Source organism: Halichoerus grypus, chromosome 8 (assembly GCF_964656455.1).
Source record: "Halichoerus grypus chromosome 8, mHalGry1.hap1.1, whole genome shotgun sequence".
NCBI lineage: Eukaryota > Metazoa > Chordata > Mammalia > Carnivora > Phocidae > Halichoerus > Halichoerus grypus.
The window spans coordinates 92,205,957-92,233,178 of record NC_135719.1 but is presented as its reverse complement, the minus strand read 5'-3'; the positions used below and the strand labels follow the sequence as shown (position 1 = coordinate 92,233,178).

At 37.1% G+C, this 27,222-nt stretch overlaps 1 protein-coding gene and 1 pseudogene across 8 annotated transcripts in view; both read left to right on the top strand.

Annotated features, from left to right (window-relative positions):
* The first annotated feature begins 5,696 nt into the window (after positions 1–5,696).
* RALGAPA1 (Ral GTPase activating protein catalytic subunit alpha 1) overlaps positions 5,697–27,222 on the top strand; it is a 247,809-nt gene continuing 226,283 nt past the window's right edge. For 3 of the 8 annotated variants that reach the window (XM_078053575.1, XM_078053573.1, XM_078053574.1), the window contains exon 1: positions 5,697–6,327. In XM_078053575.1, the coding sequence (XP_077909701.1) occupies positions 6,222–6,327 (106 nt within the window). In that variant the 5' untranslated portion in view covers positions 5,697–6,221. The remainder of the gene's footprint in view (positions 6,328–27,222) is intronic. The other 5 variants (XM_078053578.1, XM_078053576.1, XM_036101987.2 and 2 more) reach the window with 3 other exon arrangements.
* Positions 25,114–25,455, top strand: LOC144382815 (small ubiquitin-related modifier 2 pseudogene; annotated as a pseudogene).

The window sequence follows — 27,222 nt, the reverse complement described above, 5'->3', positions numbered from 1 at the left end:
GAGGCTCAGAGAGATTAAACTATATGCCACAGATCCCAGAGCAAGTAAATCCTGAAGTGGAATGTCTAATTCAGAGCTATCTAATTCTAAAGATCATGATTGAAAATAGTGTATTATTTCCTGAATTTTACAAAACCCTGAATTGTCCAAAACTGTTACCATGATTTTACAAATGAGAAAACTGATGCTGAGAGGAACTAGAACTGGAACCCAAATCCCTTAAATAATTCACTAATTTTCCCACTCTATTATAGTGCTTCCTCAAAACAAGCATGCTTTGTCCCTTTGATGATACAAACATACAAGTCATGCATGTAGGAACTGAATACATTTTTGTAAACGTTAAAAAAAAAAATGGTAAGACTGTCATTGAAACAAGCTCCTACTGAGCAAAGTATTGTTTTTTAAACATAATTTTGGCAAAATTTCTTACAGCTCTCTTCTTTGCTGAATTAAAAAGAATTTATGGTAATCAAATATTTCATTGTACTTCGGACAGGGCTATTGCTATGGGTGAGAACGTAGGAGGAAAACAGTTCTACAAACAAGCAGCTTCACTTTTCCTGAAATTATTTTATAGAAGTTTCCAAGAACAGTTTTAATTTATAACACCCAGAATTTCACTGATTTTTTTCAGCAAATGCAGATTCTTTGGCTATCCATCAATGTAATAGGACATCTTGAATTTTTCTTTGCAGAGGAAAAACATGCACAACATATCCATGTTTAGGTGGGGTACAAGTAAGGAAAAGAGGCTTAAAAAGAAAAAAAAAAACACAAGTAATAGAAAAGGAAAGCGAGATTAATTTTGTAGAAAACATAAATAGCTCTGCCTAAAGGTCTTCTTGTTGTCAAGCTGTTTGCAGCAGAAAATTGGGATATGATACAGCAAATAGGAAAAAATATATGAAAGACAACATGTAAGTGGTATATGAAAATATCCTTAGTAATAGATTGAAGACAGAATAAATTGCTGTAACTGTAGCCTCCAAGTTTATCTTTCTGCTTGAGTCTCTGATGACCACAATTTATGCTCATTTTCATGGATAAATCATGGAAATTTTTCTTTCCACTTTTTTTCTACTTTTCTTTTTCTTTCCCCTTTCTCTTAGTCTTTGCATCTTTGTTCTTATCTCAACCATATGCAATATTCTGATATTTTAAGACCCTAATAGCAATTTTACATCCATAGTTGAAATAAATCAACATAAAAGATTTAAAAAATTCCGCCTTAAACTCTGAAAAACCCATCCCTATGAATCAAAACCTGCAAAGTAAAGGATTGGCTTTGCTTACATTCTGGCCTGCCCCTGTTAAGCATTGTTTCTCCTTTTTTTGTCCCCCTATCATCTTCTCTGTTCCTCTGGTGACCACCCCCAACCCCAAAACAGGTTACTGTTTCTGAATTGACAGCAGAAACAGCAATTCTGTTATTTACATAAATTCAGTAAATGTTTACTGAGTGCCCGGTGTTGATTCATTCTTGCCATAAATATGTATTGAGTGCCTACCACATGCCAGGTACCATTGGAGAGGGCAGAGAGAGACAGAGACAGAGAGAGAAGAAGGAGAAGAAGAAGGAGAAGGAGAAGAAGAAGAAGGAAGAAGAAGGAAGGAGAAGGAGAAGAAGAAGGAGACAGGAAAAGAGGGAAGCAGGGAGGGAGAGAAAACAATTCTTGGAGCCTTGGGTTATGAATCACAATCCACGGTCTTCTCAAAACCTATTTTAAGAAGAGATTACAGGGCGCCTGGGTGGCTCAGTTGGTTAAGCGACTGCCTTCGGCTCAGGTCATGATCCCAGGGTCCTGGGATCGAGTCCCACATCGGGCTCCCGGCTCAGTGGGGAGCCTGCTTCTCCCTCTGACCCTCTCCTCTCTCATGCTGTTTCTCTCTCGCTCGCTCTCTAATAAATAAATAAATAAAATCTAAAAAAAAAAAAAAAAAGAAGAGATTACAGTCTAATATAGGGGAGAAGAAGCATAGAATGATTATAGCATGGAGTGTGGTGAGTGTCGTGGCAGAGAAAAAAAGTGCGTGCTTTGCGAGGGCTTCAGAAGAGGGCTGCAATGTTGTTTTTAAGCAGTTTTTTTTCCCTTGCCTTTTAAAATTTCAAACCCCTATTCAGCCTACCAAATATCTTTAAAATATATAAATCAGGACATTTCCTGTTGCAGGTAACTGAAACCCAACATGAACTATTGGTCTGTGAAATAGAAAAGATCATGGCACTTCAGGCAAATTCAATCCCAATGCCCAAATGATGTTATCAAAACTCAGTCTCTTCCTCTATCTCCTCTGTTCTCAGAGTATTGGTGCTATCCTCAGCAGATTCTCTTCACATGTTGGTTCCTAGCAGTTCCAGGCTTTCATCCTGAAAAAAGAGCTTCTTTCTCAAGGGTTGTTGGAGTGAGTTTTACTGGACTGACATGGTCTTGTGCCTGTCCCTAACACACTTGCTTTGCCCAGGGTGCTTGAGTACTGAAGTCTAAATGGGGCCATGGGGCATGAGATCCAAAGAGACCAAGAGAGGGGTGGCTTTGCAAAGGAAAATCTGGGTATGATTATCAGAAGAAGGCAGGCAAACCAACCTCCATCCACTATAATCAGTGTAGCTAATTACTTTTTAAAAAAATCTCTAATAAGTTTAGAAAGAGAAAGAGACTAAGTCTGTAAGATATAAAATCTGGACATTTTTCTAGCTTTTCTGAAGTTAGTTCCTCAATGTGAGTTTTATTCTTTGACCTGAAGTGTTATGCATTTCCTGATTTTAAGACAGATATTCAAAAACTAATTGCAAGGAGATAAGACTTCTGAGTGTGTGTGTGTGTTTAACTGTTAAAATTTATTTAAAACTGAGTGGAAGCTTAAATCCTCCTAAGAGTGGGGGTGGGGAGGAAACCACTGCACCCATTGCTAGAAATGGTGAAAATCTGAGCCCAAACAACGGTTGTGATAATGGAGAGAACATGACTAAGTCAGGAAATATTTAGGAAGTAGAATCATCAGGTCTTGGTAACAAGAAAAGAGAAGAAAAAAAGAAGACGTAAGATGATACGAGTTTCTGGATTGAAAAAACAGGGCTGATAGTGGTATTATCAATAAAGATATCAGATGAAGGAGGAAGATCAGGTTTGGGAGAAAAGAGGACAAAGTTGACAAGTTTCAGTTTTCTATGTATTGAATTTGAGTAGTTTGAATTTGAGTATATTTGAATTTGAGATTAGTATCTCAGAAAAGACACAGGTTATAGGCAGGGACAGAGGTGACTAAAATAATCAAATAAATGATAGAATCATGGGATCAGACAACTTCTACTATCAAAAGAAAACATTTTATAATATAAACATAAAAATTTAAAAACCAACAAATATTTACTCTGTGCCATTGTGGAACATAAAGATAACTTTTTGTAAAAAGCCCTTCTTTTCAAGGAGTTTTTATTCCTACATATACATCTTAATTTGTTTTGTTAGTTTACAATTGGTACATTAGATTTTCTTAACCTTATTTAAAACAACTTTTTTTATTTTTTAATTGTAAAAGCAATATATGCTTTTTGTAAAGGAAATATAAGCAAAATATAAAGAAGAAAATTAAAATCACCTGTAATTCCACTTTGCAGATATAATAACAATTTTGGAGTATTTTTTTCATCTTTTTCTAATTACATTTTATACACAATTTTTTTTCAGAGTTTTGATAACATACATATTTGCAGTTTTGTATTTGCTTTTTCATTTAACATTGTCTTGAGTATTTTCCATGTCATTAAAAAAATCTTCATATTAGTAATTTTCATGGTCATATAGCATTTTACCTATTGGACATTCATCTCCTTTCTGATGGACATTTATTTGTTTCCAATCTTTTTTTTTTTTTTAAAGATTTTATTTATTTATCTGACAGAGAGAGACACAGTGAGAGGGGAAACACAAGCAGGGGTAGTGGAAGAGGGAGAAGCAGGCTTCCCGCTCAGCAGGGAGCCCGATGCGGGGCTCGATCCCAGGACCCTGGGATCATGACCTGAGCCGAAGGCAGATGCTTAACGACTGAGCCACCCAGGCGCCCCTGTTTCCAGTCTTTCAATGTTATAGATCATGTGTTAATATTTTTCATATTTTACCCATTTATGGTTTTGTAGAATAGAATTCTGAAAGTGGAACTAATGAATCAAAGTATGTAAATGTTTTTAAGTGTCTTGATACATAATGCCAAATTTTAATTTCCAGTAAGCTTGTAGTAATTAATGCTTCTTTCCAGCAAGCAATAGGAGAATCTCTGTCACATTTACCAGGAGTAAGATGTCTAATTTAAAACAAAATTTACTAATTTGACTAATAAGACATTAATTCATTATGGTTAAAAATAAATTATATTAGGTGAAAGAAGCCAGACCCCCCCCCCCCAAAAAAAGTATTCTGAATGCTTATATTTATATAGAACTGTGGAAAATGGGAACTCCAAGTGACAGAAAGCAGATCAGTGGTCACCTGGGAACCAGGGATCAGGTAGCAAGAGGGAGGATTTATCAAGGGGCAAGAGGAAAGTTTTGGGGGTGATGGATATGTTCACTATTTTGATTGTGGTGATGTTTTCATGGGTATATGCAATTGTGGAACTTACCAAATTGTACACTTTGAAAATGTGCAGTTAGTTGTATATCAATTCTCTTCAATAAAGCTGTTTAAAAATTGTTTAAAAATATTGTTTTAATCTGGCTTAAAAAATTATTAATGTGTGAACATTTTCACGTTTTTAAAAAAGATTTATTTGAGAGAGAGAGAGAGAGAACGAGTGGGGGAGAGGTAGAGGGAGAAAATCCCCAGCCCAACTCCCAGCTGAGTGGGAGTTGATCCCAGGAACCTGAGATCATGACCTGAGCCGAAATCAAGAGTCAGCTGCTCAACTGACTGAGCCACCCAGGTGCCCCACATTTTCACATTTTAGTTATGAGTATACACTTCTGTGATTTTTTGTGTTCTTTATGAATGTTTCTACATTCTAAGGTGGAGACCTTAGCATTTTTCTCCTGGATTTGTGAACTCTACACATTAAGAAAATTCACCCTCAGAGTTCTTCTCTTGTAATTTTGCACTCTGTTACTGCATGCTTTTGGGCTTCATTTGTGCAAGATAATTTTATTATTTTTTTATGTGCAAAATAATTTTAACCTAGAGGATGTACTACAACCCTACAAATCCCTAAACTACAATAAACTGGGACGCCTGGGTGGCTCAGTCGTTAAGCGTCTGCCCTCGGCTCAGGTCATGGTCCCAGGGTCATGGGATCGAGCCCCACATCGGGCTCCCTGCTCCGCGGGAAGCCTGCTTCTCCTTCTCCCACTCCCCCTGCTTGTGTTCCCTCTCTCGCGGTGTCTGTCACATAAATAAATAAAATCTTAAAAAGAACTACAATAACCTGTCCATTATCACTTTGCAAAACCAAAAAAAATCTTTTAAACAAAATTCAACTTAGGAAATGAAAGAAGGACCTTTTTAAACAAAAACTATACGGCAGCACTCTGGGAGTTTGGCCAGGAGTCCTTTCGCTTACAATGGCGCGGAACAATTCCCTTCCTTGACTTTCTTGGGCTCCTCCTTTGGCGGCTTACACAGGAAACCAAAGGTGGGTAATGCCACAGATGAGCTCACGCTGGCATGACGTCAAGAAGCCTTGACGTCAGAAGGCGGTTGCCACGGGGACCATTCGCCACCGACGGCAGAGTCGTGAAACCTCATCACCGCACTCGGCTCCCTTTCGGCCTATGCAGGGTCTAAGCTGCTAAAGAAGCTTTAACCTTAAGGGGGCCTCAGGGAGAGGAGTTGTGCTGCTGCCGCCGAGAGCCCCACCTCCGCGGCTCCGGGTCCCGGGCCCCGGCCTGTGGCTGCGAGCGGCGGCTTCAGGAGGCAGCGGAGGCGGCGGCGACCGACCTGCCGGCTCTCCCCCGCTCCGTGCAGGACTGGGAGAGGGGATCCGCCATATTGGAGCCGGAACCGAAGGTGCCTTGCAGCCGCAGCGCGACGCGGGTGGCGGTGGCGGCTCTGGCCTGGATGTGAGCGGAGTCGGCTGCGCTGGGGCCCGCAAGCCTGGGGAGTGAATGAGCTGCTTACGCTAGTATCCTCCCCGCCCACTCTCTCCACTTTCCGCCGCCGGGGCCGGGGCCGGGGCCGGACCGGGAGGGGGCCGGAGTCGGCCGTGGCGGCGGCAGCGGTAGCGGCAGGATGTTCTCCAAGAAGCCGCACGGGGACGTGAAGAAGTCTACCCAGAAGGTGCTGGACACCAAGAAGGACGCGCTGACCCGTCTCAAGCACCTGCGCATCGTCATCGGTGAGGAGCGAGGGGTGGTGGCGCCCAAAGGCCTTCCAGTCTCTGGGAGCCCCTGGGGACTCTCCCGCCCTCCCTGGCGCTGTGCGGGAATAGAGGGCGAGGCGTCGCCTCCGCAGAGACCCGGGAGGGCGGGTAATTTGGGGAAGGTAAAACTTGGCAGTTGACAGATACTAATCACCGCCGACACAGGGTTACCTAATTTTGAGTTAATAGTCCGAGCTCATTTTTACAAACGAGCATTACTCTAAAAACTTAGATCTTTTTTAGACTTTCCGGAGGCTTGGTGTTGTCGATAATGGTGTTTATAGAATATGTATGTCAGGTAACTACCGCCGTCCCCATCCAAGTGGGGGGAAAAAAAAACCCTAAACTCAACAGTATAAACCTTAATCTTTCAAGTTTCTTGGCTACTGAGGGCGAGGAAGCAGTTACACCTCTGGGAAGTGGCTGGTTTCCAAAAATCTTAGGGCAAGAGCCCCGCCCTTCTGTTAAAGTACCTTGTTCATCATTACTGTCACTTAGAGGGAAGATTATTATTAATTACAGAAAACAAAGTAGTTTATAACTTCCTTTGCTTCTCGAAAATTGCATACAATTCTGGTTTTATTTAGTTAAGATTTTCTTACCCTCTGTTGCCCTCTACATCTCTTTGGCTAGCAGACCAAATAGTGCTCCGAGTTGTGGCAATAGGGTTAAACGAATCTTTTGAATACTTGCTCATTTCATATAGGCTGATAAGGGCTGTAATGATATTTATGGAACACCCGGTCCAGGACTTTGATCTTTTTAGATGGAATTTGAGGTGAAAAGGAAAGTTACTTTGCTTGTGTTGGTAGAGAGAGTTATTGGCAGGACTAAGTTTAGAACCCAGATGCCTAAATCCTAGTTCAGAGTTTATTATCCTAAGCTCTCTTTTTAATGAGTGTTTTTCTGAAAAGTGACGTTTAATTAGTGATGTAAGTAAGTCCTGTATTTGAGCTGTGTGTTTCTCTGTTGTTTATTCATACCATCAGGATACTACCAGCACCATTTGTATGGTTTACAAAATGATTTCACATAAATTATAATTAATCCTCACAGTAACTATAGAGGTAGATATTATTATACTCCGTATTTTACAAGTGACAAAGCTGAGGTTTGGGAATGTTAAGTAGTCATCCAGCTACTAGGAGGCCAGAACTGGAGCCCAGATTTCATATCTCCAGTTTGTTTTTTTACTCTTCCTACATTTATGACAGCAAATCTTTATCACAAGTAAGTTGTATTTCTTTCTGTGGAGTAAGAAAACAATTAAATCCAGTTTAGCGGTATAAAAAGAGATCCAGTTTTCAAAAAAATATAAATCTTCTAAATATAGTTGAGACTGTGATCTTTTTATTTTCATTCTACTTGAGAGTTAAGTCATTGAAGAAAAGGTTTGGCTGAGAGAGTGCAACAGAGAAAGTGTGTGAATGTAGCTGTTCACAGATGATGGTCGTTTAAAATTGGAGACTTAATGGAATTTGACACCTACTTGGGACAAACTGTAGGTTGAGTAAAGTCAGAGCTATAAAGTTGAGTTCCAATAGAGTATTGACATTTCCTAAATTAACTGCTGTATTCTTTAGTTACAGAGTGGTTAGGGAATGGTTCATACATACTTCTTGGGTATAAAAGTTTTTTCCATCTGTGTGACATGGTCTAAATTAAGAGGCTAGACGTGTTAGATATTTTGTAGGGTCTAGCTTCCTTGGTTTGAAAACAAAACAATAATAAAAAACCTCTTTGTTTTCTATTAATTTATGGGCTTTTAAAAAATGGAGCATATACTATATATAAACACTTAAAATATCCTTAAGAACCTTCAAATAGAGAATACTGCCCTGTCAGTGGATGAGGTCCATACAGAGATTACAGCACTTCAGTACTCTTATTTTTATTTATTTATTTTTAATATATTATTATGTTTTATTTTAATTCCAGTGTAGTTAACATACAGTGTTATACTAGTTTCAGGTGTATAATATAGTGATTCACCAATTCCATATACTACTCAGTTCTCATCAAGGTAAGTGTACTCTTAATCTCCTTCACCTATTTCGTCCATCTCCCCCACCCACCTCCCCAGTAAACATGTTTGTTCTCTATAGTTAAGAGTCTGTTTTTTTGGGGTGGGGGCGCCTGGGTGGCTCAGTCAGTTGGCATCTGAATCTTGATTTCAGCTCAGGTCATGATCTCAGGGTTGTGGGATTGAGCCCCACATCGGGCTCCACTGAGCTTGGAGCCTTCTTGAGATTGTCCTTCTGCCCCTCCCTTCCAGTTCATGAGTGCGTTCCAGTTCATATATATATATATATATATTTTTTTTTTTTTGGTTTGTCTCTTTTTACACTTCAGTAGTTTTAGACCAGTAGTTCTCAACCAGGGACAGTTTTGTCCCTCTGGCAATATTAGCAATGTCTGGAGATACTTTTGGTTGTCACAAATAGGGGGAGAGGCTACTGGCATCTAGTGGGTTGCAGATATGCTGCTAAATATCTTACATTGTTCAGGATAATACATCACAACAATATTCTAGCTCTAAATGTAGTGCTGAGATTTAGAAACCTTGTCAAAATAATGGAGTAAAAGATGGATCTCCAGATGTTGTACTTGTTATGGAAAGGACCTAAATGTCCATTGACTGATAAATGGATAAAGTGGAATATTACTCAGCCATAAAAAAGAATGAAATCTTGCCACTTGCAACAATGTGGATGGAGCTAAAGTATATTATGCTAAGCAAATTAAGTCAGTCAGAGAAAGACAAATACCATATGATTTCACTCTTGTGTGGAATTTAAGAAACAAAACAGATGAACGTAGGGGGAAAGAAAAAAAAAAGAGGGAGGCAAACCATAAAAGAGACTCTTAACAATGGAGAACAAACTGAGGGTGGCTGGAGGGGTGGTGGCTGGGGGGATGGGCTAAATGGGTGATGGGTATTAAGGAGGGCATGTGTTGTGATGAGCACTGGGTATTGTATGTAAGTGATGAATCACTAAATTCTCCTGAAACTATAGTTACAGTATATGTTAACTAACTAGAATTTTTTTTTTTTTTTAAAGATTTTTATTTATTTATTTGAGAGAGAGAGAATGAGAGACAGAGAGCATGAGAGGGAGGAGGGTCAGAGGGAGAAGCAGACTCCCTGCCGAGCAGGGAGCCCGATGCGGGACTCGATCCAGGGACTCCAGGATCATGACCTGAGCCGAAGGCAGTTGCTTAACCAACTGAGCCACCCAGGTGCCCTAACTAACTAGAATTTAAATAAAAACTTGAAACAAAAACAACAAAACGAAAACAAATGTACATTGGTTCTACTATATTAATTAATTGAATAAAATATTCTGTAGCTTTAAATGGTTACAGTTATTTTGTTTGAAATATGGTTAATGTAATTCCTAAGAAAATGACTGTGAAAAAGCAGAGTGACAAAAACTATAAGGTGTCTTAGAGGTCCACCAATCAGGTACCTTATTTTGCAGATGGAAGAGCCATTTCAAATCCTGTATTTATTTTTTTAAAATGTTTTATTTATTTATTTATTTGACAGAGAGAGATACACAGCGAGAGAGGGAACACAAGCAGGGGGAGTGGGAGAGGGAGAAGCAGGCTTCCTGCAGAACAGGGAGCCCGATGTCAGGCTCGATCCCAGGACCCTGGGATCCTGACCTGAGCTGAAGGCAGATGCTTGGTGCCCCATTTCAAATCTTTTCTGGAAGTAGGTGCGAGTTTTACCTAAAAACATTGTGAGGAAACTAGTTTGCAAAGTGGGCATTGCCAGTTACACAGGATTTTTATTTTTGATTGGTTCCATCTGAACTATATTTTTAACCCTTAAAATGAATTGCCATTCATTCAGGGTATTTAGAGAGAATTCAGTGCATCCAAATATATGAGAACATAATTTAAACATCCAGTCTAAACCTTTTTCCTGCCATGTGTTCCTAAGGGACACATGAGACATTCCAGCTGAATTTTAGAACTTGACTCTGAAGGACTTAGATTTAAATCTGCTGTGTTTATTGATACTGCTATATATTTTATTTGTAGAAACTGGGAGTTAGAATTTTTAAAAAACAGAAATAAAGCCTTGTCTAGTTTCAAAAGTTTTATGTTATCTCTTCTCTTCCCGTCCCCGTTTTTTCAACTACAAGCCTTGAGATAATACACTAAGTTAGCACATGTAAGGTAGCTAACAATGCCTGCATATAGTGGATATTGACTAAATGTTAATTTTCTTCTGTGGCTAGGTAGGTTCAGTCGTGATGATTTAAAAATAAGAGTTCTTATTCAGTTAATAAATACACTGATTTTTGTTGGATCATTCTAATAGCTTTATCGATATAGAATTGGTATACAATAAATTGCACATATTTAAAGCATGCAATTGAATAATTTTGACATCACATATATACCTTGTGAAGCCATCATGGCAGTTAAGATTAGGGACATAGCCAGACATTCCAGGTAGCAATTTTATCTATAGCCTCCCAAAGTTTCCTTTTGCTCCTTGGTAATCCCTTTCTCCCACCCCTGCATGCACCCCATCCCCCCCCACCTTCCCTTGGGCAAAACTTTGTATGTGTGTGTGTATGGAATTACACAGTTATGTGTGTGTGTGTACACGTACGTACATATGGAATTACACAGTATTTACTCTTTTTTGTTTGGTTTCTTTTATTCAGCCTTATTTGAAGTTCATCTATGGTGTGTTGGGAGTATATTGCTTTGTTGCTGAGTAGTATCCCATTGTTTGGATATGCCACAATTTGATAATCCATTCACCTGTTGATGGACATATGCATTTGCAGTTTTGGGCTATTACACATAAAGCTGCTGTGAGGTGTACTTGTTTATAGACACATGCTTTTTTCTCTCTTGGATAAATACCTAGGAGTGGAATGGCTGGATCACATAGTTGTGTGTTTAAATTTATAAGAAACTGCCATACTGTTTTTTATAATTTTACATTCTTACTAGCAGGGTATGAGAGTTCCATTTCCTCCACAGAAGTACCAACACCACTTGGTATGGCCGGTCTTTTTAATTTCAACCACTGTAATAAATATGTAGTAGTTGTAATTGTTTCTCTGATATCTAATAAGGTTGAGCTTCTTTTCATGTGCTTATTTTTCCATTGTATAACTTCTTTGAAGTGTCTATTCAAATTTTTTCATTCAGTTTTGAAAATTCTTTATATTCTTTGAATACAAGTACTTTATTAGATACATGATTTGCAGAGATCTTTTTTCCCAGTCTTTGGATTGTCTTTTAAATTTCTTAATATTTTCTTTGAAGGAGTAGGAATTCTTAATTTTGATTAAGTCCATATATCAATTTTGTCTCTTATGGTTTATTCTTTTGATGTTAGATCTAAATCTTGGCCTAAGCTGAAGTCACAAAGAGCTTCTGCTATCCTTTCTTCAAGAAATTTTGTAATTTTAGGATCTATTGAGTTAACTTTGTAAATATGGTTTAAGGTATGGATTGACTTTTTTTTTTTTTTTTTTTTTGTGCAATGGATATTCAATTGCTCCAGCACCATTTGTTGAAAAAGACAGCCCTTTCTCCACTGAATTGCCTTTGCACTTTTTCCAAAACTCATTTGTCTATATATGTGAGGGCCTATTTCTGGAATTTCTATTTTGTTCCAGTGATCTGTTTGTTTGTGTTAGAGCCAAGACCCCTCCCTTTCCCTCTTCTCTCTTATTCACTTTCTCCTCTCTCTCTCCCTCTTTCTCTGTATGTGTTCACACACACACACGCGCACACACACAGTTTTTGTTGTTGTTTTTTACTGTAACAATAAATCTTGAAATCAGGTAGTGTTGTTCCTTCCTACAATTTTGTTCTTCCTTTTCAAAGGTTTTTTTGGAGGTGGGGGTGGTGGGGGTTGTATCAGGTCCTTTGCATTTCCATATGAGTTTTAAGATTAGATTGTCAGTTTCTTAAAAAAAAAAATTCCTCCAGGGATATTGATTAGGATTATGGTGGCTCTCTTGGTCAATTTGGGGGGGCGGGGAATAGACAACAATATTGAGTTCTCTAACTCATGAACAAGATATGTTTCTCCATTTACATAGGGCTTTTTTAATTTCTCTTGGCAGTGTTTAGTAGTTTTTAATGTACAGGTCTTACACATTTTCTGTCACTTATCCCTAAATATTTTCTACTTTTGATGCTGTTGTAAATGGTATTTTTATATCCATTTCTTTGCTAGTGTATGGAAATACAATTTTTTTAAAGTGTTGCTTTTTTTTTTTCTTTTTTTAGTAATCTCTACACCTGTTGTAGGGCTTGAACTCATGACCCCCAAATCAGTAATCACATGTTCTTCCTACTGAGTTAGCTGGGTGCCCCTGATTTTTGTGTATTGAGCTTGTATCCTGAAATCTTGCTAACTCACTTAGTCTTGCTAAACTCACTTAGTATTGCTAAACTCACATGTTCATATTAATTTTTTGTAGATTCCATTGGGTTTTTTACATAGACAGTGTCGTCTGAATAAAAATCATTTTATTTCTTCCTTTCCAACGTGGATGCTTTTGTTTATTTTTTTCTTGGCTTATTGAACTGACTAGAACGCTTAGCACAGTGTAGAATAGAAATGGTGAGAGTGGGCATCCTTGTATTGTTCCTGATCTTAAGAGTAAAACAATCAGTTTTTTTATCATACAACATGATGCCTTTTATCATGTTAAGAAAGTTTCATTTTTTGCTGAGAGTTTGGATCAGGAATGGATGTTGGATTTGTTAAATGCTTTTTCTACTACTGAGATGAACAGATCTGTTTTTCATTTATGAATCTGATGAATTATAGTCATTGATTTCAAATGTTAGTCAGTTCTGCAGTCCTGGGATTAAACCTCACTTGGTCATGATGTATTGTCATTTTTATATATTGTTGGGTTTGATATGCTAAAATTTTGTTTATAATTTTTATATTTATGTTCATGAGGGATATTGGCCTGCACTTCTCTTTTCTTGTAATGTTTTTGGTTTTGATATCAGGTAATGCTAGCCTTATAGTATTAATTGAGAAGTATTCATGTAGAATTATTTTTTACTTAAATGTTTGGTGGAATTCACCAGTGAAGCCATCTGGATCTACAGTTTTCTTTGAAGCCATGTTTTTAACTATTTTATTAGGAAGACGGCTGTTCATGTTATCCATTTCTTCTTGAGTGAGCATTGGTAGTTTTTTTTTTTTCAAGGAAGTTTTATTTCATATAAGTTGTCAAATTTATAGGCATAAAGTGGTTCATAATACTCCCTTATTATCCTTTTGATGTCTGTAGAATCTGTGGTGATGTCACCTCTCTTAAACTTGATATTGATAATTTGTCTTTTCCTGATCGGAATGACTGGAGGCTTATCACTCTTATTAATCTAAAAGAACCAGCTTGTGGCTTTACTGATTTTCTGTTTTTCCATTTTTATTTCATTGATCTCTGCTTTGATCTCTTGATTATTTCTTTTTTTTTTTTTTGGCTTGGATTTAATTTGCTCTTTTTCTAGTTTCTTAAAATGTAAATTGAGATTACTGATTTGAGACCTTTTTTCTTCCCACTGTAGGCATTTGGTGATACAAATTTTTCCTAAGTAGTATCCCACAAATTATGGTATTTTGTATTCACATTTTCAGTGAGATCCATAGTACATTCTACCTTGCCTTTTTGGTTTCTTCTTTGATCCATTGGTTATTTACGATTGTGTTCTTTAGCTTCAAATATTTGTGGATTACTCAGATAATTGTTACTGATTTCTAATTTAGTTGCATTATAGTCAGGCAACATATTTCATGACTTGATTTCTTTAAAATTGATTTGATAGTCCCACATATGTTCTAACTTGATACATGTTCAATTTGCACTTGAAAACAATACATATTCTGCTGTTCTTGGGTTGAATGCTCTAAAAATGTCAATTAGGACAAGTTGTTTGATAGCGTTGTTAAAGACTCCTGTATCCTTGCTGAATTGCTGTCTACTTGTTTTTATCAATATTGAGAGGGAGTGCTGAAGTTTCTGATTGAAATTGTGGGTTTGTCTGTTTCTTTTTGCAGTTCTATCAGATTTTGCTGAATGTATTTTAGAGTTCTCTTATTAGGTGCCAAAACATTTAGGATTATTCTTTCCCCTTGATAAATTGATTCTTTTTTTCTTTTTTTTTTAAGATTTTATTTGAGAGGGAGAGAGAGAGCATGTGTGCATGCCTGCACAAACGGGGAGGGAGAAGCAGACTACCTGCTGAGCAGAGAGCCCAAAGTGCGGCTCAATCCCAGGACCTGGAGATCATGACCTGAACCGAAGGCAGTTGCTTTATGGACTGAGCCACCCAGGTGCCCCTAAATTGATTCTTTCATCGTTATGAAATGATCTCTTTCTCCCCAGTAATATTCTTTGCTTTGGAAATTGGCCTTTTAATTAAAATGTTTGGATGATGTACATTCTTTTTTTTGTTACTGTGCTCTTCGTTATATACCCAGAACTTATTTGTCTTATAAGTGGAAGTTTATACCTTTTGACCACCTTCACCCATTTCCCCCACCTCTTGCCTCAGGCAACCCCCATTCTGTTATGTTTTATGAAGTTTTTTTTTTTTTATTTTCACATATAAGGGAAATCATATAGTATTTGTCTTTCTCTGCCATTTCATTTAATATAATGTAGCAAATGGCAGGATTTTCTTTTTCTGTTTTTGTGGCTGACTAATACTCCATTGTATATATAAGTGTAGGATGTATGTGCATGTGCATGTATACATGCACACACATTACATTTTCTTTATTCATCCATTGGAATAACTGAAGTTGTTTCCATGTCTTGGCTATTATAAATAATGCTGTAGTGAATGAGGGGATGCAAGTACCTCTTTGAGGTAGTGATTTCATTTCCTTCAGATATATACCCAGAAGTGGAATTGCTAGATCATATGGTAGTTCTGTTTTTAATTTTTTGAAGAATCTCCCAACTGTTTTCCACAGTGGCTGTACTGATTTACATTCCCACGAACAATGTACACAGGTTCCCTTTTCTCCACATCCTTGCCAATACTTAACTTCTTTTTGAAAATAGACATTCTAACAGGTGTGAGATGATATCTCACTGTGTTTTGGATTTGCATTTCCCTGATGATTAGTGATGTTGAGCACCTTTTCATGTACCTGTTGGCCATCTGTATGTCTTTGGAAAAATGTCTATTCAGATCTTCTGTCTATTTTTAAATTGGATTCTTTGTTATTTTGCTATTGAATTGAATGAGTTCTTTATATATTTTGGATATTAACCCCTTATCAGATACATGATTTGCAGATATCTTCTCCATTCTGAGGGTTGCCTTTTCATTTTGTTGATGCTTTGCTGTGCAGAAGCCTATTAGTTTGATGTAATTTGGTTGTTTATTTTTTATTTTTTTAAAAGATTTTATTTATTTGACAGAGAGAGACACAGCGAGAGAGGGAACACAAGCAGGGGGAGTGGGAGAGGGAGAAGCAGATTTCCCGCAGAGCAGGGAGCCCAATGCAGGGTTTGATCCCAGGACCCTGGGATCATACAACTGAGCCACCCAGGCACCCTGGTTGTTTATTTTTGCTTTTATTATCGCTTCTCGGCCTTTTGGCTAAGATCAAGTGTATTTTTGCTTTTATTGCCTTTTTGTTGTGAAATCCAAACAGTCATCAGGACCAGTGTCAAGGAGCTTACCAATTATGTGCTTTTCTAGGAGTTTTGTGGTTTCAGGTCTTAGTGTAAGTCTTTAATTTACTTTTAATTAATTTTTGTATATGTTGTAACATAGGGGTCCAGTTTCATTCTTTTGCATGTGGCTGTCCAGTTTCCCCAACACCGATTATCTTTTTCCTGTTGTGTATTCTTGGCTCCTTTGGTGTAAATTAATTGACCATTTATGCATTGGTTTATTTCCCTCAATTCTGTTCCATTGATCTGTGTATCTGTTTTTATGCAAATATCATACTGTTTTGATTACTTTAGCTTTGTAATAGAGCTTGAAATCAGGGAGTGTGATGCCTCCAGCTTTGTTCTTTCTCCAGATTGCTTTGGTTGCTTGAGGTACTTTTTGGTTCCATACAAATTTTAGGTTTATTTTTTGTATTTTTGTGAAAAATGCCATTGGGATTTTAATAGGGATTGCATTGAATCTTTAGATTGCTTTGGGTAGTGTGGACACTTTAACTTTTAAGTCTTCCAATCTGTGAGTATGGAATGTATTTATTTGTGTCTTCTTCAATTTCTTTCATCAGTATCCTATAGTTTTTTGTGTATGGATCTTTTACCTCCTTACTTAAATTTATTCCTCGGTATTTTTCTTTTGATGGAATTGTAAAAAAAAAATTTTTTTTCAAGTAAGCTGTACACCCAACATGGGGCTTGAACTCACAACTCTCAGATCAAGAATTGCATGCTGTACTGATTGAGCTAGCCAGGGGCCCCTAGGTTTGTTTTCTTAATTTCTCTTTCTCATGGCTCATTGTTATTCTCATGGCTCATTGTTAGTATATAGAAATGCAACTGAATTTTGTATACTGATTTTGTATCCTGCAACTTTAATGAATTTATTAGTTTTAACAGTTTTTTGGTGGAGTCATTAGAGTTTTCTATGTATAAGAATAGGTCATCTGGGGGCGCCTGGGTGGCTCAGTCGTTAAGCGTCTGCCTTCGGCTCAGGTCATGATCCCAGGGTCCTGGGATCGAGCCCCGCATCGGGCTCCCTGCTCAGCGGGGAGTCTGCTTCTCCCTCTCCCTCTGCCTCTGCTTGTGTTCCCTCTCTCACTGTGTCTCTCTCTGTCAAATAAATAAAATCTTTAAAAAAAAAAAAAAAGAATAGGTCATCTGCAAATAGAGACAGCTTTACATCTTCCTTTCAAATGTGGATGCCTTTAACTTCTTGCCTAATTGCTCTGGCTAGGACTTCTAATACAATGTTGAATAAAAGTAGCAAGAGTGGGCATCTTGTTCCTGATCTTTGAGGAAAATATTTCAACTTTTTACCATTGAGTATGGTGTCAGCTGTGGGCTTGTCATATATGGCCTTTATTATGTGGAGGTGCATGTCCTATATATCCAGTTTGTAGGGAGTTTTTATTACAAGTGGATGTTGAATTTTGTCAAATGCTTTTTCTACATCTATTAAGATGATCATGTGATTTTTATCCTTCATTTTGTTAATGTGGTGAATCACATTGATTTTTGGATGTTGAACCATCTTTCCATGCTTGAAATAAATCCCACTTAATTGTGGCTATGATCCTTTTAACTCATTGTTGAGTTTGGGTTTGCTGCTCTTTTGTTGAGGATTTTTGCATCTATGTTCTTCAGGGATATTATTCTATAGTTTTCTTTCTTTCTTTCTCTCTCTCTGTCTTTTTTTCTTTTTTTTAAAGATTTTGTTTATTTATTTGACAGAGAGAAACACAGCGGGAGCGGGAACACAAGCAGGGGGAATGGGAGAGGGAGAAGCAGGCATCCCGCGGAGCAGGGAGCCTGATGCGGGGCTTGATCCCAGGACCGTGGGATCATGACCTGAGCCAAAGGCAGACGCTTAACGACTGAGCCACCCAGGCGCTACCTCTCTCTCTTTCTTTCTCTCTTTTTCTTTCTCTTTCTTCTTTTCTCCTTTCTTTCTTTCTTTTTTTTTTTTTTTTTTTTAACTGTCAGGGTAACGCTGGCCTTATGAGTTCAGAAGTATTCCCTCTTCTCTCATATGGAAGAGTTGGAGAAGAGTTGGTAATTATTTTTCTTTATTTTTTTTTTAAAGATTTATTTATTTATTTATTTGAGAGAGAGAGAGAAACAGCATGAGAAGGGAGAGGGTCGGAGGGAGAAGCGGGCTCCCCGCTGAGCTGGGAGCCTGATGTGGGACTCGATCCCAGGACTCCGGGATCATGACCTGAGCCGAAGGCAGTTGCTTAACCAACTGAGCCACCCAGGCACCCTATTTTTCTTTAAATGTTTGGTAGAATTCACCAGTGAAGCCATCTGGTCCTGGACTTTTCTCCTTGGGAGGCTTTTGATTACTGACTCAGTCTCCTTACTTGTAATTGTTCTGTTCAGATTCAGACCAATAAGTAGTCATTTATATGTGGATAATGTACATTTAATGCCATTATTGATTTAGTTAAGTTTGAACCTGTTGTCTTGCTATTTGTTTTCTATTTGCCCTGTTTTTAGTTCCCTCTTCTCTCTTTTTTGCTTTCCTTGTATTAGTTGAATAAATTTATGATTCTTTTGGAAATCTCCTTTGTTGGTTTATTAGCATCTCTTTATTATTATAGTGATTGCTTTAAGATTTATAATATACATCTTTACCAGAGTCTACTATTAGGTGATATACCACTGTATCACTTCTCATATTGTATAACAACTTTATAACAGTGTACTTCCATTTCTCCCCTCAGCCTTTATACTTTTTTGGTCATACATACTTATACATGTTGTAAACGCCATACCATATTATTTTGTTTAAGCAGTTATTTTTTTAAGGACTTTTAAATAATAATAAGAAAACATGCATTTACCCATGTAGTATCATTTCCCACTGCTCCTCATTTCTTTGCAGAGATAGTTATTTCTATCCATCCAGTATTATTTTGGTTCTGCCTGAAGGACTCCTTTAATGTTCCTTTGTGATAATAGTCTGCAGGTGATGAATTCCTTACACTTTTGTTTGTGTGAAAAGTTTTTATTTTGCCTTCTTTTTGGAAAAATATTTGACTCTGTTTAGAATTCTAAGTTGTGATAGCCTTTTCCTTTGTCCTTTAAAGATTTTATTCCACTGTCTTCTTTCTTTCCTTCCTTTCTTCCTTCCTTCCTTCCTTCCTTCCTTTCTCTCTCTCTTAAAAGATTTTATTTTTAAGTAACCTCTGCATGCAATATGGGGCTCAAACCAACAACCCTGAGATCAAGAGTTGTATGCTCCACTGACTGAGCCAGCCAGGTGCTCCTTGCTTGCATTATTTTGATAAGTCTGCTATCATTTTTACTCTGTACATAACATTTAAAAAAATTTTTCTGGCAGCTTTTAAGATTTTCTTTTCATCACTGGTTTTGAGCAGTTGTGCCATGGTATAGTTTTCTTAGTATTTTTTGGCTTTGGGGGTTCATTGAGCTTCTTAGATTCGGTTTACATTTTCATTAAGTTTGGTCATTTTTTTTCCCCACATCTTTCTCCCCTTTTTTGGAATTTCATTTATTAATATATGAGTAAGTATTCATATTAGATTGGTATATTGGGAAAGTATTATTAGTATATTGGAAAGTCTCAGCTTGAAAATAACTGACATTCTTTTCCATTTAGGGGGATTCTTTTTTCTCTGGGTTTTATCTTGGATAGTTTCTATTGCTGTCTTCAAGTTCACTAGTATTCTGCTACATGCAATCTGCATTGATTTTATCTAGTTTATTTTTCATCTCAGATGTAGTTTTTATCTAGTTCATTTTGGGTGTAAAATTATATCATCTCTATGTCTTTTTAACATCTTGAACACTTGGAATACAGTTAAAGTAACTTAATATACTTCTGTGCTTATTCTAACTTCTTTGTCAGTTCTGGGTCAGTTTTAATCAATTGATTATTTTCTTTATCCTGAGTTGTTTTCTTGCTTCTTTCTATGCTAACTAATCTTCGCATATCTGATACTGTGAATTTGATCTTAGCTTCTGGATATTTTTGTATTCCTATAAATTCTTGAGCTTTATTCAGGGATGCAGTTAAATTACTTGAAAGCAGTTTGAGCATTTCAGGTCTCGCTTTTGTGGTTTCTTGAGTGGATCTGTCTGGGGCTAATTATTACTTATTATGAGGCAACATCTTCCTGAGTATTCTACCCGGTGAATGCTCTGCAGATTATGAGTTTTTCTGTAGTTCAAATCTTGGAAACAGGTGCTATTCTCAGTCTTCTGTGATCAGTACTGTTCTCTCAAATTCTTTCACATAGTTCTTTATCCTGTCTTGGGAAGTTTCCTTGTAAGTATGTTATGATCATACTGGAAGGGGATCTTCCTCAGTATCCTGAGTTCTCACTGTGTGCATCTCTTTCTTCTTTGGTGCTTTGTCGTGTGAATTCTAATTATCCTGGTTTCCTTGGACTATTAGCTGATATTCTCAGTTTATGGATTCTGCTGGCTGTGTCTGATTCCCTTCTCACCATGGCCTGAAGGCTCTTAAGTCAGTAAGCTGGAGCAGTCCCAAAGCACCTGTTTGTGTGCCATCTGTCAGGAATGACTTTCCTTACCTGATGTCTGTACCTGCTTGAAACAAACAAAAAAACCACAAAAGACCCTAAAACATAAGTTTTCTTTTTTTGTCTCATTTTTAAAATTTCGATAAACTTTTTTTTATTAACATATAATGTATTATTTGTTTCGGGGGTACAGGTCTGTGATTCATTGGTCTTACACAATACACAGCGCTCCCCACAGTATATACCCTCCCCAGTGTCCACCACCCAGCCACCCCTCCACCCCATCCCTCCCAGCCCCCTCCACTCCAGCAACCCTCAGTTTGTTTCCTGAGATTAAGAGTCTCTTATGGCTTGTCTCCTTCTCTGGTTTCGTCTTGTTTCATTTTTTCCTCTCTTCCTCTATGATGCCTTGTTTCTCAAATTCCACATATCAGTGAGATCATATGATAATTGTCTTTCCCTGATTGATTTATTTCGCTTAGCATAATACCCTCTAGTTCCAGCCACGTCGTTGCAATGGCAAGATTTCATTTTTTGATGGCTGCATAATATTCCTGTGTGTGTGTGTGTGTGTGTGTGTGTGTGTGTGTGTGTGTGTGTGTGTATGTACCACATCTTCTTTATCCATTCATCTCTCGATGGACATCTGGGCTCTTTCCACAGTTTGGCTATTGTGGACATTGCTGCTATAAACATTGGGGTGCAGGTGCCCCTTCAGATCACTACATTTGTATCTTTGGGGTAAATACCCAGTAGTGCAATTGCTGGGTCATAGGGTAGCTCTATTTTCAACTTTTTGAGGAATCTCCATACTGTTTTCCAGAGTGGCTGCACCAGCTTGCATTCCCACCAACAGTGTAAGAGGGTTCCCCTTTCTCCGCATCCTTGCCAACATCTGTCATTTCCTGACTTGTTAATTTTAGCCATTCTGACTGGTGTGAGGTGGTATCTCATTGTGGTTTTGATTAGTATTTCCCTGATGCCGTGTGATGTTGAGTACTTTTTCATGTGTTTGGCCATTTGGATGTCTTCTTTGCAGAAATGTCTGTTCATAAAACATAAGTTTTCAAGACATCGTACCCCAGCTACTGATAGTAGGAGGTTCTCTGAAACAAATGAGACTGAAAATTGGCTTCATACAAAGCAACTTGCTCCCCATATTTTACTTTTTTATATTTAGAGAAGAAATTGGTTATCATTTGATCACTGAAAAATACGTGATTGTTTTTCTCTAATCTGAGTGTGTTAATGTTTCACAAGGAAAATTAGATTAAAATATCCTAAGTCAGAAAAATAAGGAATATTCAATAGGTATAAATGGTAATGTATAAGGATAGAAACAAATATTATATCTTCATTAAATAAACTTAAAAATGGTATAGATTACGTTTGGACTAATATGAATGAAAATCTGAAAATGTGTAGGAGTCATTGTGAATTGTAAACTGCTTATAAAAATAAATTGATTTTATACCTTGAATATATTTTTAAAGATTTGATATGCAAAATTAGTAATTCTATATACATGATATTAGGCTTTTTTATATTCTTTATTTATTTTTATTTTTTTTTAAAGATTTTATTTATTTGAGAGAGAGAGAATGAGAGAGAGCACATGAGAGGGGAGAGGGTCAGAGGGAGAAGCAGACTCCCTGCTGAGCAGGGAGCCTGATGCGGGACTCGATCCAGGGACTCCAGGATCATGACCTGAGCCGAAGGCAGTCGCTTAACCAACTGAGCCACCCAGGCGCCCCTTTTTTATATTCTTTAATTTGAGTCTTACTGATTTGAAAAATTAATTTGACCTAATTGAAATACTTTGCCTTTGTGTATTTATGAAGAAGTGATATACTGAACAGATTATTTACGTGTTACTGATTAATTAAATAATTACTAAAAGAAGCTGTTTCAAATACTGTAAGCCACCTCTGCATTAACATTTCATTTTTATTAAGGATTTTATTGCATCTAAATGACTTTATATAAAGCTTATAGGACTGCATAAAATGTGCAGTATGTGCAATAGAACAATTAGTGGTAAAACAGACAACTGAATACCCATACTTAAAGAAAGGAAACATTATCAGGTTCTAGGGATGAGCTGATTAAAGCTCTAAGGCATTGAATTTGGTTCTTAGATTTCCTGACAGTTAAAGTGAAAAGAGCTATGTTGGGTTAAGTTTTCAGTGTCTTAAAAAAAGCATACTTTTTCTAAAAAAACATTTTTTTCTTGTTTCTAAATTCAATCATGGCTTATGTGTATACGTGTGTGTGTGTTCATATATTAGCTAACATCTTTTCTTCTAGAAGGATCCATGTGATAGAAATAGACCTTGAGGAAAATAGGAAATAGGGATAAGTATGTTTGTTAAATCTGTTTCTAATTTCAAATATCTATACAATCTATATGATTTTTTCCTTTTTTTCTTTTTTTGGATTTCTGTCAATGGCATCATCATCCTTCAAGTTAACTAAAACATGAAACTTTCATCTTTGACAATGTGGCAGACAAAGATAAATGGATGTAAGGGTATCCCACATAAATGTATCTTTTTCTGCCACATTGTCTTCTTTAACTTCTTGTTATCCCTTTCTGGTACTTTACATTTTAGCAATATTGAATCAGAAGTCACTTTCTGTGATGCCTGTACCTTTGCTAATGGTATTCACTGTACCATGCTGTCTTCATGTCACTCTTAGACCCGAAGCTTCTGCTCTTCCTTCAAGGCTCAGGGCAAAATCTGTATATAGCTTTGGTGCAGCTTTCCCTATCAGAGGGGCATAGGAGCTTTTCCTACACCGTGCTATTTACTTTTAGTAATTTGGTTATTTTGTTACAATGTATTTATTTGAATGACTGTATCATAACTATCTTCCTGAGGGCAGAGGTGTGTCTTTTCTTCTTTATGTTCCTAGACTCAACTAGTGCCTGGCATATAATAGGTGCTCAGTAAATATTATGTAGTTCAAGAATGAATATGTTTAAAATAAAATAAAATAAGGGCACCTGGGTGGCTCAGTTGGTTAAGCGACTGCCTTTGGCTCAGGTCATGATCCTGGAGTCCCGGGATCGAGTCCCACATCGGGCTCCCTGCTCGGCACGGAGTCTGCTTCTCCCTCTGACCCTCCTCCCTCTCATTCTCTCTGTCTCTCATTCTCTCTCTCGCAAATAAATAAAATCTTTAAAAAAAAAAAAAAATTTAAAATAAAATAAAATAAAATACCTGATTAAGCTAAAAAAAAAAAGAATGAATATGTTAGGTATGAGGAGAACAAAGTTGCTTTTTTTGTGGCAATTTCCTTTTGATTGACCATGGCAGAAAAAAACATTTAAAGTCAGTGTCCTGATCAGAAAGAGACCTTGGGTTGTCTTTAGTACCTGTGCAGAAAAATGGGTTCAGAACCTAAAGTCTGTACTATGTAAAAAAGAAAAACCAAAAAAACAGAACATTAACTGAAAAAGGTTTATGGCATTATGGAGAAATTATCAGATAATCTCCCCTCATTATTGAGAGAAATCTTCATGACTCATATACATCTAATTTTTAGAAAACTTATGGCTGATAGCCCAACAATATGTTAGCTTTAAGGTGTGTTTCCCCACCCCCATTTAACAGAATACACTGATCTGTAGCTAGAGAAGGTGAGTAAATGTAGCACAAAACATCAAGTTTGTGGCCCTAATTTGTCATAGCAGCCACAGGAGACTAATACAGATTTCTTAATGTCTTGGCCTTTTGCTCTTCCATATGAATTTGGGAATCAGCTTGTTAAATCCCTAAATAATATTTGTTAGGATCTTTTATTGGATGGACTCGGATCTGTAGGTTTAATTTAGAGGAGGTTGATACTGGTAGGGTATCTGTTCTTCCTATTCCAAGGAGCCTCCATTTGTTTATTTAGGCTCTTTTTATTTAAGAAGGACTTGCATGTCTTTTTTATAGTCAAGGACAGTTAACATTAAAAAAGGATGTTAATTTTTAAAAGGAGGACTTCTGTTTGCTACAGGAGGAGCTCATGTGACCACTTCATTAAATGGTGGTTTAGATAAAGATGAAGGAGAAAGAATGTTCATCTGCATAAAAAGTGATATATAGATATTTTATAACAAAATAAATTCAAAATAGTTCTAAATCTTCAGGATAAAATGGGAAAGAAATAAGGAAATATATTTTATATATCGGGATAGGGAAGACCATTCTCAAAACTTACACCAGAGTGAGAAATCATCACAGAAATGCTTGATAAATTTGCTTATATGAAACATTTTATAGCTATAATAGTAAAACCCATCATTAGCAGAGTTAAAAAACACCAAACTATGAAACATATGCAACAAGTTTAAGAGAATTAATTCCCTAACTTATGGGCTATTAAATATGAAACTTGGAAAAGATTGTGACATATGTTGTCAAGACATATTAAAAGTAGACCCTCTCGGTCTGCCCTCTCCCTCCTCCACTGCTGTGGCCTCCTGCTGCTGCTGCTCCTGGTGCTGCTTGTGTGCTCGTTCAGTGAGGACCTGGTACCTCCTTTGTGAAGTGGCAGCTGAGGAGACTCCGATGCTCTCCATTGCTGATGAAAAGCCCCAGGAAGGAGACAAGGCTGAGAATAATGGTCATTATTAATTTGAAGGTGACGGGGCAGGATGGTTCTGTGGTACAGTTTAAGATGAAGAGGTATACACCACTTAGTAAACTAATGGAAAGCCTATTGTGAAAGGCAGCGTTTGTCAGTGAGGCAGATCAGATTCTGATTTGATGGGCAGCCAATCAATGAAACAGACACATCTGCACAGTTGGAAATGGAGGATGAAGATACAGTTGATGTGTTCCAGCAGCAGACAGGAGGAGTCTACTAAAAAGAGGACTTGCTACTCTACTCTAGAACTCTCTTCCTCCAGACCAAGACAGTCTCAATGAGAAAACTGCAATTTGATTCCACCACATCTTGACTACTACAGTATTGTTTTCTCGATTCTTTCATTTTCCCCTTCCCCATTACTTAATTGTATATAAAGTAACTGTGTATGTGCACAAGCATACTGTATTTTTTTTTTAAAGATTTTTATTTATTTATTAGAGAGAGAGAGAGAATGAGAGAGAGCATGAGAGGGAGGAGAGTCAGAGGGAAAAGCAGACTCCCTGCCGAGCAGGGAACCTGATGCAGGACTCGATCCTGGGACTCCAGGATCATGAGCTGAAGGCAGTCGCTTAACCAACTGAGCCACCCAGGCGCCCCTGTATTTTTTTTTTTTTTTAGCTAAATGGCCGATGGTATGTTTTGATTGACATCAAATGGAGATGGAATGGGGAAATAGACTGGTTCTGTGAAAATACCTCCTTTCTCTATTAGTGGCATGCTCATTCAGCTCTTTATATTCCAGTAAGTTATTTTGTTCTCAGCATTTAACAAAAAAAAGAACAACATAAAAATCCTTGCATACCTTGTTCAATTGGAGAATTTTAATGTTTTTTATTTATCATTTATCATATCAAGGAGAATTTTATAACTTTTTTGTATGAAGCTGTTATATGTAGGGCAATCTGTCTTTAAGTAGGGATAAATTACTCTAAAAGAAATTAATCCTAGATAGTTTTCTTTTCAAGTCAAGCATCTTGTTGTTTAAAAAGATTTTATTTATTTATTGGCCAGAGAGAGAGAGCTCGTGCATAAGCAGCGGGAGGGCAGGCAGAGGGAGAAGCAGGCTCCCAGCTGAGCAAGGAGCCCAATACGGGACTTGATCCCAGGACCCTGGGATCATGACCTGAGCCAAAGGCAGAAGCTTAACGACTGAGCCACCCAGGTGCCCATAGATTCTGTACTTTATTCTCAGTCTCTAACCTACTAAAAAGGGATAAATTAGAAAATTATTTAAAAGTTACATTTTGGGAAAACAAGAATTGAATGAAAGGAAATAAAATTCATTGTTGGTATTTTATGTCAAATAAACACAAGGAAATCCTTAAATTGTGTCACCTAGCAAAATTACTCTTTCCCTTCCCACCCAAAACTGAAGTAAAATAGCTAGTAAAAGGTACATTTGTGTTACCAAAAATTTGTCATCATTGTCTGAATCCTTTTAAATCAGTAGGTTCAAGATTCCCAATCACCTTTCTTTTTCTATCAGTTGTCTTTAGAGCCTTCTAGAGGCAAGTTGGTTGTTACAATAAACTGCTGCTTATAAACATGCCATTTATTGTAAAATGTCTTTAAGGAAAATACACATCTGTTTGATGACTTTATTTCTTTAAAACTCTTGAAAATGTTGGGTCTGAGCAATCATTTGAATAAATATGTAGTGCTTTGCTAGATTTTAGGCAACTACAAAGGAGTAAAGGAGTTGATGGTACAATAAAATGTTAAATATGAAATAGTATAAAAGAGAAAGATTGTAGGAATTTGTAATAGTATTTACTTTTTTTATTCATTGTAATACATTTTCCAAATGTGCATATGTTTATTTTCAGTATCCAGAAGAATGCCTTTGAGTGTAGGGGGATGAATTGAGAAATTATTTTCTATTTTAGAGGTGTAGAACTGGATCCAGAATAGTAGTAGCAATGTATTTTGATTCTTCTATTGTCTGACCACTCAAAAAAAAGACATTATTTTATAATAATAGTGGTATACTAATAGCTGGAGTTTGACCCTGTAAAAGTGAAAGTAAT